This window comes from Simochromis diagramma, unplaced genomic scaffold (genome assembly GCF_900408965.1).
Source record: "Simochromis diagramma unplaced genomic scaffold, fSimDia1.1 OVJJ01000618.1, whole genome shotgun sequence".
Taxonomy (NCBI): Eukaryota; Metazoa; Chordata; class Actinopteri; order Cichliformes; family Cichlidae; genus Simochromis; species Simochromis diagramma.
In genome coordinates this window covers 6,284,270-6,304,558 of record NW_024387423.1, presented here as the reverse complement: position 1 = coordinate 6,304,558, position 20,289 = coordinate 6,284,270, and the positions used below count along the sequence as shown (strand labels likewise).

The 20,289-nt window shown below is 40.5% G+C and overlaps 1 protein-coding gene across 2 annotated transcripts in view; it reads left to right on the top strand.

Annotated features, from left to right (window-relative positions):
- The window catches only part of LOC120722043 (RNA-binding motif, single-stranded-interacting protein 3-like), a 167,923-nt gene that overhangs the window by 38,974 nt on the left and 108,660 nt on the right, over window positions 1-20,289 (top strand). The window contains exon 1 of one of the 2 annotated variants that reach the window (XM_040012776.1): window positions 1,574-2,837. The exons of the other annotated variant lie outside the window; for it this stretch is intronic. Coding sequence (XP_039868710.1) covers window positions 2,763-2,837 — 75 coding nt within the window. The 5' untranslated portion in view covers window positions 1,574-2,762. Of the gene's footprint in view, window positions 1-1,573; window positions 2,838-20,289 lie in introns of those variants that run through there. 2 annotated transcript variants of the gene reach the window in all.

The following is a 20,289-nucleotide window of genomic DNA, read 5'->3' as shown; positions in this document are numbered from 1 at the left end:
GTCAATAATATTTATTCAGTAATTTCAAGGACCATTTCACTTTCATAGTCTTTAGTCGAGAGCCATGTTTCTCAAACATTATGTTAGTAGTAGTAGTAGTAGTAGTAGTAGTAGAGACAAGGGTTGCTGTCTTTACCACTACTGCCAAAAAATACTCTGTGACAATGGGAATAGTTCAACAGTCAGTTTTAGTAAAGTATTTGACGTTTCCCTTTAAACCAGAGAGGGAGATGCTACAGTATATATTTAAGGTGAAAAATATAATTTTGGTTTTCCAGTTTTGCTTAAGTGGTTTGTCCTGACCAGTATTGCTGCTGTTATGAAAACCTTATATGGTCAGAAACTGTTATGTAGGAAAACGGTTTCATCTTCAAAAGATGTTCAAAGAATAAAGTTATATTAGAATTTCAGAGCAACACTCAGTATAGTTGTTACAGTTTGGTTTTTGCTGAAAATGTGACTTTTTTTTATGACTACAGTGAGTGTAAACTAAGGTAGACCGGCCGAATGTTATTTGAGTTAACTGACCAGAGCAATGACTTCTCTACTCACCAGATTAGCCCGACTTGCTTCTAACTTGCACGACTCACTCAAACCTGTGGAGAGTGGTATGAAAAAATTGATGTACATGTAGGCATAGTGACAAATGGCTCTTAGAGGAGCCCACAATATTAATGTGTTTTTGCATCACAGGCTGTAAAGTAGTTTAATTGCCCACAAGAAATGAAGCTCTTATCTAAGAGTTTTCATGTATGCTTTCTGTTCTTGTGCCCCCTCTTTCCACTGCAGTGCATTGTCTGCCAACCCTTGTATCTTTCTTTCTCACAGAGAGCTGTAGTCAGAGGGCAGAGCAGCCTTTTCATGCATGGCTCACTTTGCTTATGTAAGAGCACTACTTAAACCTGGTTACATCACATAACAGGCAGCACTGTGTCAGTGGGTCACTGTGCCATACAACCACTGAACTACATACACCCTCCATGTCGGGCCCTTTTGCTGACATGTGTGAAAGTAGCATTGCTGTGTGCAGCAAGGCATCCTGTGCAGTTTGGAAGGGACTGTTTTAAGCTTATAAGCTTTTATGTATTAATTTATCTCTGCTGGTTATATTAGATAATCTCAACAGTCTGTTTAAACCAGGATGGCATTAATTAATCACGTACATGTAGTGAAAAATGACCATTTTGCTGCTCAATTGTTGCTGCGCCTGTAGGGTGCCAGCAGGGGGTCCTCTCTGTTTTCCAAATAATATTCCTTATGTATCCTCTTTGCACTCTTCACCCCCAGCTCACACTGCCACCCACCTCCACCTTTCAAGCTGAGCAGCCCTTATCGGTCTTTCTTTTTCTCATATTCTATTTAGCACAAACACACTCACAAGGGCTTGGAAGAGGGCAGGACCAGCCACTCCCACTGTTCTATAGTTCCATCATAAACACAGAGAGCGAGAGAGCCAGACAGCGAGAGGAAGAGAGAGAGCGAGGGAGGAGCATAGCTGCGCTGAGCCGAGCCCCTCTATGCCTCAGCACGCACAGTGGAGCAGACGCCAACAGCCACACAAACACACTCCCCTCTCAGTTACATGCACAGTCACACACATACCGCACGCACGCACACACCACCACCTCCACCACCGCTGTTGCCGCCACCACTTCCACCACACACACAGTGACGGCTGCCAGGCGCAGTGGGAAGCAAGCCGTCAGGGAGTGAGCTTGAGAAGAAAGAGGGGAAGAGAAGAGAGTTGGAGGGGGCACCTTGTGGATCAGAAGGGATTTTCCTCTGTGTGAGTGCACGTCTGGATAACGCCATCTGCTTCTTCCTCAGCTAGAGGAGTTTTCACCACGGCTTTTTCTTTTTGCTCATCCTCCACGCCGGGCTTCAGCAGTATCTACCTATCTATCCCCGGAGCTTAACAAAAGAGGGAGGGAGTGAGGAGAAAAAAAAAAGGCAGTCACAGCTTCAGCTCTAGACCACCCTCTCTCCTCCTCCGCCTCCTCCTCCTCTTCCTCCTCCTCCTTTCTCCCCAGCTCCACATCCATGTGTGAGTTCATCGCTGATTTCACTGTCTTTTAAGGATAGAGAAGAGGACAGCGTGTGTTCTTCAGGATACAGCCGAGCTCCCAGAGGGATCAGGGTCTCGTCTGGTACACAAGAGGGGGAGGAAGAACGAGACAGGGAAACGGATACACAGGAAGAGAGAGAGAGAGCTGGAGAGAGACAAGAGAAAGACACTGGAAAGCAAATTGAGGGGCATGTTCAGGGCAGCACAGAAGAAGAGTGAGTCTAATTTTTAGAGCGGAGTGTGCAGGGAACCGGCAACCGAAACCCAGCCGTTCATCCCTCCTCCTCCTTATCATCCTCTTCTTCTTCCCTCGGCTTTCCCCCCCTCTCAGTCAGGCTTTTCAATTCCCTCTATTGTTTCCCGTAATTTCTGCTATCCTTTCATATCTTCCTTTCCTCACTCCACACCTCCTGCTCCCCAAACCTCTTTCTGCTGCCACTCCGGAATCTCTTTCCAGACCCACGCAAGGAATGGTTCTGTGAGATTCCCTTTGAGCTCTCAGACAAGTAGACGGACTAAAATCTCAAGCACTATCTGTTCTTCTATCCATTCCTCCTTCTGCGCGTGTATCACCTTCACCAGTGAGAGGAGAGCGTTCTCTCTTCATCCCCCACTCTTGGAAGCAGTCATTTAAAGAATTCAGGCCATCCCCTCGGAAGTGATCAGCCTCCAGGACCTTCAACTGGATTCCAGCTACATGGGAAAACGTTTGGAACAGCAGCCAATGTACCCCCACTACACCTACTACTACCCCCACTATCTCCAGACCAAGGTAAGATGGTCAGCAAGGTTTGACTTATTGTGTTTCTGTGTTGCAAATGTAGATCAGCGCTTCGTCTTAAAACTGTTGCAAAATTGCACTCTTCAACTCCCCTTTTAAAGTTTCGCCTTCCCTATCTTGTATCTCTTTAAATCTTTCCTAACCAGTGTGAATCAGTCCAGAGTGTCGAAGTTGTTGCTCTCCCCCCCACACACCTTTGTTGGGTCACGTTCCTAAGTCTGTGCATCAGGATGCAAAGAGTTATGTGGCATATCTCAGGCGATCATTCTTGCCTGTGTTTTACAAAACCAGCAAACACTGAATGACGGTAAAACGAGCATCAGTGTATATATGCTGGGATTGTCTTGGAACAGAGCTTGCTAAATAGCACTCTGTCCCTTGTCCCCCATCTGCCTTTAAGCTGGGAGATATTGATGTCACTCAACTGGATTTTTTTTCCTTTTCCAGCTGCGCTGAGTGCTTGACCCTTTCCTCCCTTCTCTGACCCCACCAGCTCCAAGTTCAAGTTCAGGGCAGGAGGCCCATCCTTCCCTCAATCCTTATATTCCCTCCTACTTTGTCCCCCAACCCCCACCACCCTGAGAACTCCACCCTGTACCCCTCCCTTCTCTGGCAGTCCCTAGTCCATGCAACTCACCCATTATGATATGTTGTAGAAATGATTGATGGAACCTGATTTACTTCTCGGATTACCTAGAATGCAGAAAAACAAGCTCAGTTTTATTTTTTCCCTCCGCTCTGTCAGTTTGATCCCAGTATTCTCGCGCTCGCAAAGAATGCATACACAGAGCATCTTGATAAATTCATTTCACACATGCACGCACTGACATGTACTGGTTCTTCTACCACCGAGAAGACAGAAAATGGGTTACGAAGGGCCTGATCGATAGCTCCTGCATCATATCACCCACCATTCCCTCTGTCTGCTCTGATTCGTGTGTGTGTGTGTGTGTGTGTGTGTGTGTGTGTGTGTGTGTGTGTGCGCGCGCGCGTGCGTCTGTCTTTTTTTTTTTTTTCCTTTTGTCATGATAGTAAATATGAGGAGTTGGCAGGTTTGCTGCAATATTTAGTAAATATGTACATGTCAGTGGGCAAGAGCGATGGTGAGAGAGGCAATGAAAAAGTGTGGGAGTAGAATGCTATGAGAATAGAGGGATCATGCTACTGGTGGACAGAGTGTGGGAAGAACAGGTAAGAAAATTATTGCTCGGCTGTTAAAAATATGTTGAACTGTGAGCCAAGCAAAAACTGCACGGTGCGTTTGCAGGCCAACAGCAACACGTTTATGTGGAGTTCCAGACACTGTTGGTCGAATTACCCTCCCAATTACCGCTTTCCTGTGCTCATTCTCAGTAAGCATCTAGAGAAGTCCTGATGCAGGTTATAGAGGATTTACCTTAAAATACCCAAATGACTCTTACTAACAAAATAAAAAGCAAAAGTGCAAGTGTCCATTTGAGCGCAAAATATTGACCACAAAGAATAGAGACTTTAAAATTTTATTTAGTGTTTCTCTTGCGTCTCAGAGATCACAAGTGCATGTTGGTCTGCTTTCATTTTGTAAATTGAAATGGTTCCACATGGAAGACTTTTTTCACTGCTCGTTAACTTTTATATTGCATGCCTCACTGCAACAAGTTGTGGACAATTACTATACAGATCAAAGCTGGTGGAGTCCACTAAACAATTAAACTTTTTGAGGCTCTGTATAACTGATACTGATCAACCAAAACATGTCTTAACTAGCCAAAGTATCAACTTTGAAGTATGTGGTTGATCAGTATACTAATGCAGGGATGGGTAGATTTTGTTTGGGTTCACATGTTGGGCACATGAACTCTAAGAAAAGGGTTATCTCACAATGACTAAAAGGTATTGTAGTCCAAGGCTTCAATACTTCCAGTTTAGCAGCTATTTGGCTTCACCATATGAAGTCTAAGATTTTTTTTTTTTCCTATTTAATTGAGAGGATGCGTTTACAGATGACACATGCAGATTATATTTGCAGCGTGTCGACATTACCCACTTATCTGCTGATCTCAGTGCTGCACACATTCACATCTGGGATCTGTCTGATGTTTTTAAGAGCGTGCTCAAGACGAACAAACAGAAGCTGAGAACTGTTTGTTAATGCACATCTGTGATTTGCTTGTAATAAACGTCTTCAATGATAAGCGCGCCTTTCTGTTTGCTAATTTGCACCAGAAAATTCACGTCTGCTAGTAGAGAATATGAAACATGTTGTTTTTAATTTTCCTTTTAATGAAATAAACTTAAAGGCTATAGATGGTGATTGTCTCTTGGCACTTGTTTTTTTTTTTTTTCTTAAACCGGATGAATTCAAATGGGGGGAACAAATTATTGAATTTATCATCTTAACAAACCTTTTTTTTTTTTTTTTTGTCAGAATGAGTTTTTGACAGTGTTCATTTTGTGTTTAACTGCTGTGCATTTACGCTTGTTGTTATGATTGAAGCAAATTCACGTTGAACTTAAAAGATTACTTTTTAAATTCTGTGCCGATATCTAGCATATTTGTAAATCTGGAGCCATCTAATAAAACTGACTGTGATTTGTTGCTTTATTCCACCGTACTATGCTGCATGAACACGTAGGTTAGATTAACTTCAACACTTGATGCATGCCCGTTTTACGTGTACAGATGTCACTGTGTCACACTGCTGTGGCTTGTTCTATTATTTATCTCGGTCAGTTCAAGGTCATCTCATTTCTCACAAGTATTTGCAACAGGCATCTGACTGAAACCATCACTTCATTCCTCACACTCCATCCCTCTCTTCCACCAGACCTCTCTCTGCTCTCAAGGTCATATCAAATTGGATCCTTCCTACCCCAGAGTACACTCACACTGCAAGCACAACTGAAAGGGTGTGTGTTCACGTATGCATTCATAGACAAATAAAACCAGTATCCGTGACTGTACATGAGCCTGCAACTTTGTCAATTCATGTATGAGCGTGAACTGAATTTATTTGCTCACTTTTGTGTGGATAAGTGTGGGCGTGTTATCCTGTGTGAGGTAAAGTGACTGTGTGTGCGCACGCGTGTGTGGCCTCTGAACAATGAGTCCCCCCCCCCCGTGCCTGACCCCTTTTCAGTGCAGCTTGCTGTCATTAAAGCCCCCCATGTCCCAGAAGAACAGTCCTCTTAGAGTGTGCGTGCACCCGCACGTCTAACTCTCCATAGAAGTTCAAGCTTAGTTATACGTCTATATGGACCTTGACAACAGCCTTGTGTTGGATCGGCTCTTCTACTCTGACTTATATCTGGCAGGGGTAGAGGATTGTTGGGTGGAAATGTAGCTGTGCAGGTATTTTTCTGCCTTCTTTCCTTTGTGTGCAGAGAGACTAAACTGGTAGTATGTATTGTGTGCTCTCTTCGTTACTTTCTCCTAATTTACAGATATCTTTTTCCATTTCTTCCCCTCTTTTTTTTTTTTTTTTTTTTTTTTTTTTTTCTCCTACTTTTGCTAACTGATCTGATGGGCCTCTTATTAATCTTGATTCCAGCAAGAGGAGCTTCTCCCTTTCTGAAAATCAATTGCATGTGTGTGTGTACACATGTAGTTTGCCTTCGCTGCCCTGCAGTACTAGTCTTTAAACCTACACACTTCCTCACTGTCATTAACACACATGCACCACCTTCACATAGAGGCAGTTATGAAATGGCTGGCTTAAACTAACAACGGGGCCGATGACGGAGTGCGTGTAAATGCGCGGCTGTTAAACGGAAATTTACTCTTGCTCTGCTTCCATAATGGGCTATAGGTACAGTTGGTGTACATTAGCAGGGTGTGGGGAGTGATAGCATGGCCTCTTATGTGAGCCCAGTGGCCCTTAATCATGGCTGTAAGAAGGTGTGAGGGGATCAGGGTGAGGGTTAATGCACAAGTGCAGCTGCACTGTTAGATTCTGTGTGATTTGTTAAAATTTAACCTGTGTGTGTGTGTGTTGTTGTTGTTGTTGTTGCTGGAGGGACTAAAGCTCAAATCTGCCATTCTTGAATATGAGCAATGTTTCGGATTTTTCTGATTGCGCTTGTGAGCTGGTTTCATTTGCTTTATTTTCTATGCTTGTTGTATTTCTTAATAGTTACAATTATTTAATGAAAGGATTTTTTTTTTAAAGAAATGAAGACTGCAAAAATCCCTAACAAAATGTGCAAAGTATTTTAGCTTGTTATTATTGCTGTTATTTCCTGAGTGTTTTCCTGAGGTTGTGGTGGTGTCAATGCAAATTTAGCAAAAACAACAAACTGGCATCTCTCCTGTTTGAGAAGAGGAAACATGGCATTCATGACACACGACTTTTAGTTTTGACAAGGCAGATTTTCTTAACTTCGTGTTACATACCTTTAATCTGTTACAGTGTAACAATATTAAATTAGCTCCATAACCTGATGGAGAAAGGCAAGGATTTCTTAAATCAATCAAGATGAAGTGCAGGCTTTCAGCTTTAATTCAAATAGTTTACATCAACCTTTGAGGAATTACACCCACTTTTACACACAGGCCCCAATTTTAGAGGCTCAAAAGAAACTCGACAAACTAATATAATTTTAAAAGTAAGATTCTTTCTAATACTTGGATGAAAATCCTTTCCAGACAATGACTGCCTGAAGTCTAGAACCCACAGACATCACCAAATTGTCTGTTTCCTCCCTTAAGATGCTGCAAGGCCTTTAATGCATCCACCTGCAGTTGCTGCTCGTCTTTTTCCCTTCAGTTTTGGATTTAATACTAGAAAAGCATGCCCTGTTGGGTTGAGATCAGGCGACTGACTTGGCCATTGAACAATATCCCATTTCCTTTACCTTGAGAAACTCTTGGGTTGCTTTTGCAGAATGCTTTGGGTCATTATTTATTTGTACTGCTCGATCTGGCTCAGGAGGTAGAGAAGGTAGTCTATTAATCGGGAGGTTGGTGGTTTAATGTCTGGTATCCTTAGGCAAGACTGAACAAGTTCATCCTGATGCCTTCATCAGTCTAATTATTGGATAGAAAACACTTAGGCATAGAAAAAAGTGCTTGCATGAATGGGTGACTGAGGCTTGTATGCAGTAGAGTAGGAAAGCGCCATATAACAACCAGTCCATTTATATTTACAGTGTTCTATTATTTTTGCAATATTTGGCTGAACACGAGAGTGCAGCCCTGTTTGCTATCATCAGTTACCAGTATACAGTTAGTGGCCTGGTTCAACTGGCAGCTATACATGTCAATGCCCCATAACACTGTCTCCACCGTCTTTGACAGTTCATCATCCAAAGCATATCATTGTTTCTGTCCTTGTCCATATCAGTCTTCCCATCATTCGCTTCTCGTGTTGCAAGTAAATTTAGATTTTAGTTTTTTTTTTTTCTCTTTTAGTCTCCAGTCCTTAAGATCGAATGCATTAGCCAGCTATCTATGATAATTGTTAAATGGCAGGCTTCTTCTGCCCACGAAACTGATTGTCATTCATTGTTCAGTTAATTGTGAGTCTTTGGTGGTGTGCAGAAGCAAAACCACAAAATAATTGTGCACTCCAACAATTTATGGACCTAACTTTTTACCTGCACACTTCCAAATATAAGCCAGCACTCTTGCTTGTCTTCAGTTAAAATGCAGAAACTTTCGAGTCTTTCTCAGCTCCCCAATGTTTTCATTTCGCTCATCTTTTTCGTGTATAGCTGTTTGACCACGCAAATGATTTTTGTCTCCGTATGCATGAATTTGCTAGTGAACTTTGATCTTTATCCATCATGCCTCTCTAACTATAGCAGCTATTCATTTTTTATTTTTTTTATTTTTTTTTTTTAATTTTAATCTTTGCAGCTTGTGGTGATGATTGACTGAGGATGTGAATCTTTGATGATAATCACTAAGAGGGAGATAAGAGAGGCTAACAGGAAAAAAAAAAGTCATATTATCAACCAGCTAATCATTAGTTTGCTGCAGATCAGTGTGCTAATATGCTCAGCGGCACACAAGGAGCTTTAATTAGGATAATGAGAAACAGCATTTAGTTGATATCAAAGTAATGACACATGCGGACATGCCTGGACATCTAAATAGAATATTTTGTCCCTTCAAAAATGAGCTTTTCACATTCAATTACTCCCCATTATGCATTAGATAAATGTGGTCAGTAGTTGGCTTTGTTGTGATGAGTAAACCTCATAAAGGAAGGAGGGAAACGGAGCACACAAAACATGCCTGACCTCTTTTCGGCTTAGCTCGCTGTCATTAAAACACCCTGCATTGTGTAAACACAAAGAGAACATTAAAAATTTGATTAACTCATTCACCCATCATCCATTTCACATAACCTTCCCCCTTCTTTCCTCATCTCCTCCTGAGCTTCTGTTCCTCCTCTTGTCAAATATAAAGTACTTCGTCTTAGCAGAAACAGCCGCCATAAATTATGCAGCACACATCTCACACACACAGAGACGCTGAAAAGTGTGTGTTTAGTGTGCAAAGTAAACAGAGGGTATAAGCTTTATAGCCTTGCATGCATTCTGCTCATGCCCTGTTTCTTCTCACACATCTGCCTGCCTGCATCAGTTGTAGTTTTACAACCGGCAGTATTATTATGTGCATGTTGTTTAAAGACCCAGCTATTCTGTTTAGATTTCAACTCTGATCTCCATAGCATCGCATGCCAATGAAGAGAAGAGAGAATGGCCTTATGTTGCCGCCTTCTACTCTCCCTCCTTTTTTTTTTTCTCTCTCTCGCTTTTCCAGCCCCTATCCCACTGTGTTCTGGGCTCTCTCTCTCCCCTTTCCTCTCTCCTACCATCTGTTCAGTTTGCTGGGCCTGGGTAGTTTTTACTGCTTAAAAGGGACTCTCCTAACCACCCATATATGTCCATTTATTATTCTCCGTGGGCTGTTCTATTCTTGTCCCGGTACAGTAGTGGTTGCTGACCATTGCCTTACTATGTTAAATAGGAATGAAAAAGCTTCAGTGGGTCAGCTCATGCACAGAGGGGTGAGAGAAGCTCACCCCTGCCAGTTTTGTAATAGAAAAATATGTGCAGGAGGGAAGGAGAAGGCAGGATAGAGGCAAAAAAGGGATGTGAAGGAGACATATCAAAAAGAGAACAGATGGCTGTAGCAAAAAGAATTCAAAAGAAGAAAAAGAAGAGATAACGATCCAAAGGGAAATAAAGAGCGACGCTGTGAAGGAGACAGGAGTTGTAGGCTCAGTCAGGGAATAATGGTGCTGCTGCATTTTTAATAGTTGGCCACTTTGTAGCGACCCTTGTCTAATGGATTCTCTGCCTCTTAAAAGCTCCTGTCAGAGCCCTCTACCTCTAACAGTTACACAACGGAAATTACTGAAGGCTCCAACAGTCCCCAACACTTCCTGATAGAATAATAATATTGTCTGGCATCAAACATAATTCCAGTCCACAGATTTTTTTTTTTTTTTTTTTTTTTTTTTTTTTTTTGGAAAATATGTTCAGAGTTAGATTTACTTGCAGGAAGCAGAAACTAAAACACTGAGGGCTTAAGAAATGTCCAAGACTCGCACTGATATCACAACTCTTTGAGACGAACAGCTCTGGCCGTCACTTTGCTTCCTTTTAGAACACCGCTAAGTGCCTGACAAAGACTTTATTGGTGTGGTGAAAAGGGAGAGACACAGAGCACAACCTCTAGCTGTTAGCTATTTTAAGTGTGTGTGTGTGTGTGTGTGTGATTCAGTGTACAGACTATGGCCCCTGGCCATGAGCCTGATCTAGTTTGTAGAGATGGAAGATACTGTTCAGGTCTTCACAAATTACAGTGGGACAGCTCCAGATTTGCATTTTATGGCTTGTGGCCTAGAAACCTACTGTAAATACAGAATGTTAATAATCCTTAACGGTTTGTGAACAGATGGAAGGCTAAGAAATATGATGTGTAAAAAGGAAAACTTTTAAATACTTTAGTTAACATAATTTTGTTTTTTTATAGAAGGAATTTCAGTTTTTGCAGTGGTCAGTCAAATGCCAAGTGTTTCAGTCAGAGCTAAAATAATACCATGTGTTGTGTTTTAAAGATTCTTGTAGAGCATTTAGTTGACTGGTCAAGAGGCATTACATCAGTGCCCCTAAAGTACATTTGGTGGAAATATGATCACCATCATTTCTGAGGTGAAAAGTTTAAGACCTTAAAAACTGTTAATGGAAAAAAAAGTGAGTTATGAAAGAATCCTGGACACTTTGGTGTAAACCTCCAGCTGTGCTCACGTGACATCAGCCAACCTGCACAAATCGGAAGAGAGCAATAACAGCACGACTTTGAACTGCAAACTAACTTGGCTTAGTCTCAGAAGTAGAAATATTAACTTGAGTTAAGTTAGTCCAAGTAAAGTACAGTGTTGTGGCTTCATTGCTTCATCTGGAAAAGAAGAGGGAGATCTGCAACCTCAACAAAATTTATATGGGGATCTAATGCTTCAGAGGTGCTGTCGGAGGGAGGACATGGTACCTAGTACTTTAGCCACAACTAAGATATTAGGGTGCTGCTAGTTTGCTAATTCAAGATCATCTGTTTGCATTGGCATAAAATGAATGGGAAAAGCTTAAAAACACTGCAACATATTCAGTATCCTTAAAAGTTGCATGCATGCAGGAACATCTGACAAATAACACATTAAAAGATTTTTCTAGCTATCTGAAATTGGTTAGTCTTGCTGTTTTCATGTCCAAGCAAGAAAATCATTCAAATTATTATTATTTTTTTGTATTTCACAAAATATTATGAAACTTACAGCCAGAGGCGAAAGGTGAAAGATTAATTGGCTCTGTTTTGAGTTTTGTTCAAAAAAGAATGGCTTCATATAGGAAAAATATATATCACATATGCAGGACACCTTAAACTAGTTTTTTAATTAAGCAGCAAGGCAGAACAAGGTCAGGGCTGCATCAAGACAGGCGGACTAAACCCCAATTCAACCAGACCCAGAACTGATCCAGAACTAAAACAGGACTACAACAGTTCAAAATCAGGACTACTGAGGACTTAACCAAGACAGAACCAGAATCAGAACTAGATGATAGCAGCACTGAAAATCATCATAGACCTGCACTACACTTATTTTTTTTAATTCTACCAAAGTACACTATTTAGATTGAGAAAAGTTTATATAATTATTTAGCCTTGTTGTGCAAACAAGCCTTCATAACTTAATAGAGTTTGAAAAGTAACAAACCTAAAAAGAAACACTAGATACGAGATACATGAGGACCTATGATACGGTGATACTTTTGGTAAACAACCATTTGACTAACATGTGTGTCTCACCTGCTCTTGTTCCATCTCTGTTCTGTCCTCATTCTCCCTCTCCCTCTCTGCTCCTCTCTCTCCCTCTCTGTTCCTCTCTGTCCCTCTCTCTCCCTCTCTGTCCCTCTCTCTCCCTCTCTGTTCCTCTCTCTCCCTCTCTGTTCCTCTCTCCTCTTGTGCTGACAATCATCAAATATACAGTTGAAACCAGATATTTACAAACTCTTCAGATAAAAACACTTTTTTAATTGTAACTTAAAATCAGACAAAATTTTTTTTTTTAGATTGATAAATATAAAAAACATAGTTTCTCTCTTTACTCTTAAAGTTAACAAATATCTGTATTTCTTAATTGTAAATGGCACCAAATTGTATTCAAACTGAGCCACACTTATGGAGCTCCACGATTCTTTTCCTGGTGTTTTGGTTGACATCTCTTGATTTTCCCATGTCACAGAAACAGGCTCTGTGTTTTGCCTTATATGCATCCACAGGTGTGCCAGCAATTTACTCACATGGACTCTACTAACCTATCAGAAGCTTCTTCAGCTCAGAATGGAATTGTCTGGAGTTTTCTTATTAATTAACAATAAACTTAGTGTATGTGCTCCTAAATTTGATGAAAGTGATAAAAAATAGAAGCTCTGTCTCTTTATTCTGACATTTAACTAATTCAAAATATATTTCAATATTTATCTAAAACAAAAGTTTACTCTAAATTGATGTTGTGCAGTAAAAATGTTTTATGTTTTCTCCCTAAAGTGTAAATATCTGGTTACAAATGTGAATATCCTACTGTGTACTCAAATCCCTCTTGTTTTGCATAGAAATATACTGAACATACAAAGCACAATATATAAAATAACATTTACCTGAGTTTTTTCTTTGAAAGAAGCCTCTAATGTCCATTCTTATGTTTCAGTACATAACTGAAACCGATTTAGTCGGGGAGGGTAAGAACTGAAAATATGAAATAAACACACGTAAGCTAAGACTCTCTAAAAAAAAATAGCATTTGTTCGGCTTTTCATTTCGCCATTTGTTGATTCACTTGAACAGCAAGTAACGTAATATTGGTCAAGTGATCACTTTGATATCAATCTTTCGTGATTCACCGTCATATTTACATTATTTGTACGGTACGAATGATTTGCTTTGGTACCTGGTCAAACTTCAGCTCTCCTTAGTATGGCTGGCTCCGTTTCTCCAACAGCACACTCACAGGCAGCAGCTGCCCCGCCCTCTCGCTCAGTCGCTTAGTGCCTGAGCTCGGATCATACCAATATCAGGGGGGATTCACGCACAGTCGTAAATTCCCACAGTGTGCACTATGTGCTTCGAATATTGTGTGTACTTTTTCTTTTATACAGTTGTCAGCCAGACATCTAACTATGAAAAAAAAATTACACTCCAAAAGACCCCGGGCTTCTGACAAAACAACCCGGGCTTAAGCCCAGTAAGCCACCCCCACGCTCCGCCCCTGCTTACAGCACAGTTGTGGTTCTCTTTGGCATTCAACCTACACCCTCCTGCCTATGATCAAATCACAGCTGTACATTCAGTACAAGAGCACTCCCTTGTGATATTGTTTAATCAGTCTGGCTTCTGATCTAGAAGCGTCCTGTGATTCTCAGTACAACTGATTAGATATCTAGGATTTTATGTAAGTTGGCAGAAGCCTTCAACTTAACAGCTGTGCGTGAGATAAAAGCATTTTTGGAAAACTGGCCAAAATTGTTGGAATCATAGATAAATATAATAAATGTAATGACCAACAATGTTTGTTTTGTTTTTTTATGATAAACTTTCAGATTTGTGCAGAACTCCAGTCTGCGTTGCTCATCTTGAGCTCTCTCTATCGCTGCACATGTAAAACTTTTCCTCTAATTATTTGTATTTTCGGCTAAGAAAATAGTTTTTTAGTTGCCACTTCTTGTTTGCCAGTAGAACCACAAAATATACTACGAAATACACATTGAATCTATGAAGCAAAACATTCAGTTGTGATCATTGTGCTGTTTTTGTTGATAAACACGTTCAGATTTCATTAAAATACTTTGTATGAAAAAGTGCATTTTTGGTCAGGACTGTAGTTAAGAATATAACTCTGTAACAAACAGACATTATTTGTATGTATGGTGTGCGTATAATCTTATAATCAACATCGGGGTTTGGTTTTCTTAATCATGTTTTCCATTTACCGTGTGTCCTCCCCGATGGAAATGCAGCGGGGTGGGTTTGTGCATTGGTGGATGTGTGATCTCTACACTAGGGACCAGATAGATAATTGAAAGATGGGCCTAAGGGATTTTCCCCATGTGGTGTTCTTTAGCACTTCCTTCTTTACATCTCCCTTTTTTGTCTTTTTTTTCCCCCCCCTCATTGCCCCTCATCTCTTTCTATCTCATGCGGTTTCAGGATAGTGCAGGCTGTTCAGGGGAAAATTTCCCCCTGTAAAATTCCATACATAGTTATGAGTCATTGCATTTTGTTAAAGATGTAGCAGTGGTATTTCCCTTTCCTTCTCTTGAATACATGAAATCAGCAATTGTGCTAGAGTAGTCATAGCTGTTGTACTTTTTTTTTTTTTTTTTTTTTTTTTTTTCTTTTCCCCCATGAGGAAAAATGCAAAAAATCTGCATACAATATCATGGAAGAACCTCTTGACTTCTTGGCATGAATAGCTAATAATTAAAACCGTAAGTTGTAGAACTATGACCTCGATGTCAATTTCTACTGAAAATCTTCTCCCCACCCACTTTACCTGCTTCTGTCTCATATTTTAAAACGATCAAAGCTTTCCAGTGTTGCGTAGAGGTTACTGGAGTGTGACTGACTGGCGATGCTGTCCAATCATGTACGATAAATCCCTCCAGAGTTGTGGTGAGTCAAAACCAACTAAATAGGTGCCAGGAGTGAGACCCCTGCAAAAACTGTGCATTAACTAGAAATCCAGCTTAAGATGTGCACAGGTTGGGGGTGGAAAATCCTAGAGCTCAGTATATCCCACAAATTTTCTTTGCTAACACCTATGGTAAACTTTAAAACACACATTAAGGTTATACCCCACAACATAAGACCTCAGTATTTAGAGATTTCTCACAAGTCTTTTCTGGGCCAAATAACTGCAGACTGATGGGATTTTGAGTGTGTATTTCTGTTTGAAAACTTGCGTTTGTGTATGCTGGAAAGTAATGTGCGTATGGAATGAAAGCTTCACTTTTCACTGCATTAAAGTGCGCTTTCAATGTGCAGTCAGTCTCTTCATAATGGCTGCTTCCCACTGATACAATTTCAGTCCTGGTCACTTTTAGAGTGCTTGCAAAGACACACAAAACATTGTTTTGTTTTGTATCCAGAAGAAAAACGAATCGTCTCCAAGTGGGAACAAAGTCTGGTGCTCAACCTCTGTACATTTTCTTTCTTTGTTTGAGAGGAATTTTTAAAGAAACAGAGTTTAACTCCATAAAACTGCCACAGTGTTTGCCCTTGCAGACAGTTTAGCTGGGTTACAGACACACTCTTGTCCCTGAGCCAGAGGTGGCTCGCCAGAACAAACATCTCCTATTCCCTGTTAATGAAATCCTGAATAAAATTCTCCCTCCTCAGCTTGCCCCAAATACCCCCCCACCCCCCACCCCCATGTACACACACAATTGCACAAGTACAAATAGAGACACCCTCTATCTACAGTTCTGGTACACTTTCACACATAAAACCATGTACTGAACCCCTATAGCCACACTCCCAGTCAGGGATTATCCTGTGAAAACACTCCTTTAGTTGGACCCCAGTCAAATTACTTTTTGGACCTCTTGTGCTTTTATCAGAGCTGTCTGTGTGGGTGGAGGAGTGGTATACATGTGAATGCAGTCCAAATATAGGCTGATGCTGATTGCAGAGTTAGTCCAATTGAATGCCTACTAATGACACTTGGAAGTTTGTATTTCACAGAATTTGTGTGTGTTAGAAATTCTGTGTTGCCTATATGCCAGTCATTTTCTAAAGATAAAAAGAGCAAATCGCCGAGTTGTGTTGCCTGCTGGAAAGCTGGGTTGAGGTTTATGAAAAATGAATTTGACATTTACAAATAGCAGGCATTGATATGAAGAACACGGCTAAAGCCCCCAATCCAGTAGGCTTTTGGAAACGATATAATAGCAGTCAGCATATAGTCATCCTTTTGTTTACAGGGGTACCAACTTACTGCCTGGGCAATGGCCAGCTCACTCGGCTGAGCACAGATTGTTAGGCTACATTCAGCTTTTATTCATTCACACTGCAGCATCTCCTCGGAGACTACCAGCCTTTTTCAAAGTTGTGCTAGAGTCTGCTGTAAGTATGTTTTTGTGTGTGACTTGAAGAGTGTGTGAGCATGCGCATGCACAGGAGTGTGCCTTTGTGTGATGTGTTTTCCTGCTTGTGCCTGAGACACAGAGATGAGGCGAGTGTGCCAAAGTGAAAGATAAACAGACTAACGATGAAGGAGGAGAAGTCAAGTGTGCGCCTGTGTGCACGTGCACATGCGTAGTGGATGTGTCGAGGATGCAAACTAGCTTTGTAGCTCTCAGTGAAGTGTTGATTTAAGTGGAAGTGGAGGGAGGAGATGGGATAAAAGGCCTGACTAGATTAGGCTGGCACACACTACTGAGGCGTGTTGTACTGCCTGGCCTTTCAGCGCACTCTGAGCGCGTGCATGCGCGCCTGAGAGACGCGTTCTTGTGTGACAATGTTGGAATCGGGTTTGTGCGTGCGACTGTTGGACGCACTTGCTCTGGTGCTGATATCGGTGCTGCTGTACAATAAAGCAGCAGATTAGCCGAGCCACCAGAGCCGCTAGAACAGCACTGAGAACACTAATCATTGTTCTGGCATCTCAGCAATATTCTTTGCTGTACATTGTTTGTTACCACAGAGAAGTGGCATTGTGAAGACGAGGTATGGAGGTTTTACAGTGTCAGCCACAGTGTGTACCAGATTCTTTATCTCGGTGAAGATGGGAGGTAGATTACAGCTAATGCAGCTGTTTATTTCTTTAAAAGTACTTACAACCTTTCAGTTCCTGCCAGTACTGAGGCCAAATTACTACATATTCAAGCACCCCTATCCAGGCAGCCCTTAAAGAGTATCCAACCATAATAGTTCTTTGGGTAAGGCTTGCAGAACTGTCTCTCTGAGAGTGGGAGAGGGATGTCTGAGGGTTTAAAAATAACTTTTAAAGTGGTTTCAAATGCTTGAGGTGAGGTTATTTTAACTTGAACAGACAACCTAGCTGCTTCAAAACGCTGCTTTTTTTTTTTTTTTTTTTTTTGAAGTCTTCTGCCTTTTATGATTCTTTCTTTTTAACATTTTTGTTACATTCTGCAGCTGTTCAGGCAAGATGTAAGGGTTGCTTATAGGTGTTATTTGTGCAGTGCAGTTTCAGCTATTGAGACATTAACAAATACATGCTAATAAAACACTTGAATGAGTACCTGTCTATGGTTTGTCACATTTGGCAGCAGCAACCTGAGCGTAAATTGAAGATGCTGCTAAATAAGGGTTTATACAAATGTAGTTATTGCTTCTGTTCACAGTAAGTAAACATTGAACTGTCAGAGGCAAGAAAAAGGGGGGGAAAATTTGAATTCCACAAGCATGCTGTCATTTGTGCTGAACCATTGGAGGAGACAGACATTTGTCTGCTACATGTGGTACAAGAGCAATCTGCATTTGTCATTGATTTAACTTCCTGCATAAATAATTAAGAGCCTGAGAGGCAGTATCTTCATGTACTGTACATTTTCATCTTTATATGTGCACAATCAATTTGTCTGGCTAAGTAGAAAGTGCATGGTTGATGGGTGCTTTTACAGGGTTAGTATGAACATGCGTCTAATTCTATGGAGCCCATTTTGACATTCATTAAAATGTACTTTGTGCATTTAGGATGTTTGGCATGCAGTACATACTGCTGAACATCATTAGGAGAATTCTCTTATCAGAACTTGACATTGTTGTTGGACTCATGCTGACTTTGAACTGACCTGTGACTTAGGACTGACTCAGTCTCCCGATGCTGAATTTCACAGAACTTTAGCATGGATTTGGAAATTTGGTAATATTGAACTTTATGGTGTGTATTCATTTTAATAAGTGCTGTAACATTATTGACTTATTGACATCAAGAGAAGATTCATTGTCCTGGTATAGTGCCCACCATAATGATTGGGACAAACAATTTCTGTAGTTTTGCCATTTTGTACTTTTGCTTTTGCACATTACCACAGCAACATGTAAATCAATATATGATCAGAGTGCAGACTTTTAGCGTTACTTCAATGGGTTTCAATTTTTTTTTTTTTTTTTTTTTTGTACAAACTGCTTAAGAATTACAGCCATTTTTCTTCAGTCCCACATTTCCAGAGGTTCAAAATTAATTGGACAATTGACTGACAAACAGTTCTACAGCAAGGTGAGGCCCGCTCCCTTGCTGTTTCATGTGAAATGAAGCAGACACAATATCTGAAGTTGAGTCAAAGTAGTGAGTTACTACTTTTACTATTTTTATAGCTCTCACTGTTATGTTAAATATGAGACCCAAAGAGATGACAGTGAAAGCGAGAGAATCTCTAAACCCAAACAAACCTATCACAGAGAAATGGGAGGAGGCAGGTGTATCACCGTCAAAGTCGAGACGGCTTTCTGAATGGAAACGGAAAGTATATACAAAAAGTTACAAAACACTGAATATACTCAAGAACACTAGATTTGGCCACAAAACATCTAAAATGCCCAAAAAGTACAGAAAAAGTCTGTGGAAAGATGAAACAAAGATTAACTTGAAACTGCTTACGATCCAAAGCAATGCCACATTATCTGCTAAACATCGTGGACGTAACATGGGTATGGGTATAATGCCTGCCAGTCACTAGTGTTTATTAAAGATGTGATTGCTAATAGAAATAGCAGGATAAATCTTTAAGGCTATACTCTCTCCTCAGATTTAGCCTAATGCCACAAAACTGACTGGACAGTGGGTCATTTACACTGTGAAGCAAGGCAAAGAAATGAGAGATTCTTCTATGGCCTAGTCATTCGCCTCAATTCAGTAAAGGATGTTTTAAATACAAAACTGAATGCAAAAAGACGACAAACAAACAGAAACTGAAAGTGGCTGCAGTAAAGTGAAGCTTGAGAGCAAAAGCAGCATTTATTGGTGTCCATGGATTGCAGGCTTCAGGCAGACATCGGCTGCAAAGGAGTTTCATCAAAGTATTAAAATCTTTACATTTTATTTTCATTTTCAGCCTTTGAAAAGAGAACTGCGTATAAAAATGACTTTAATTCCTAAACAGTCCAACAAAAATTTTGTGAAACCTCTTGAATTAAAGATTACAGTCTGCACTTGAGTCACACATTCATTGTTTGTACACAACCACAGTGGATTGTAAATCTGAGGAAAAACGACGTCTTTATCCTAAAGATTATACAGGACACTGCATATAGAAACAATTACTATTTTAGTTTAGGAACTGTTGTTATGGTTTTTATTCAAGTTTTTTTCCCCACAGCAACATTAATAGCACATAAATATTACTTATTTAGTCCTTGCAACAATTTTGTAAAATTATAGCCATCAGACCCCCAACTACCATTATGATTAAAATCAAAGGCCTATGCGTGCACACAGGATTAAATGAGACTGATAGCAAGTAGTTTAATGTAAAATCTCACACTCCTCAGTTACACACAGAGACACACAGAGAAAGTGTCAGCCCCTAGATTAGATGCAGTGGAGACTCTGCGTACATCAGGAGGAGCTTTCAGTGCACTGCAGATAATACTAACTGTAGCACTCTTACCAATACCAACCCTAGAATTATCCTCTCAGCGGAGGTCTCAGAGTCCTCTCTGTCTCTCTCAAGAAGAAATCAATGATGTGTGGGACACTCAGGCAGTACAGTGGGGGACCCACCTGCATGCAAGGCATACAATAACTCCAGATTAGTCTCTTCTTGGTACAGAATAAGAAGATAATACAGTTGTAAGCTGGTGATATTGTTTTCAGTCTGAAAGATTTAACAAGCAGAATGTTTTTCTTTTTAAAGACAGTTTAGAGTGCTTCCTATTATTAAAAAATAATAAAAAATCACACTGATGAATTCATGCACTTAGGCAAAGTGG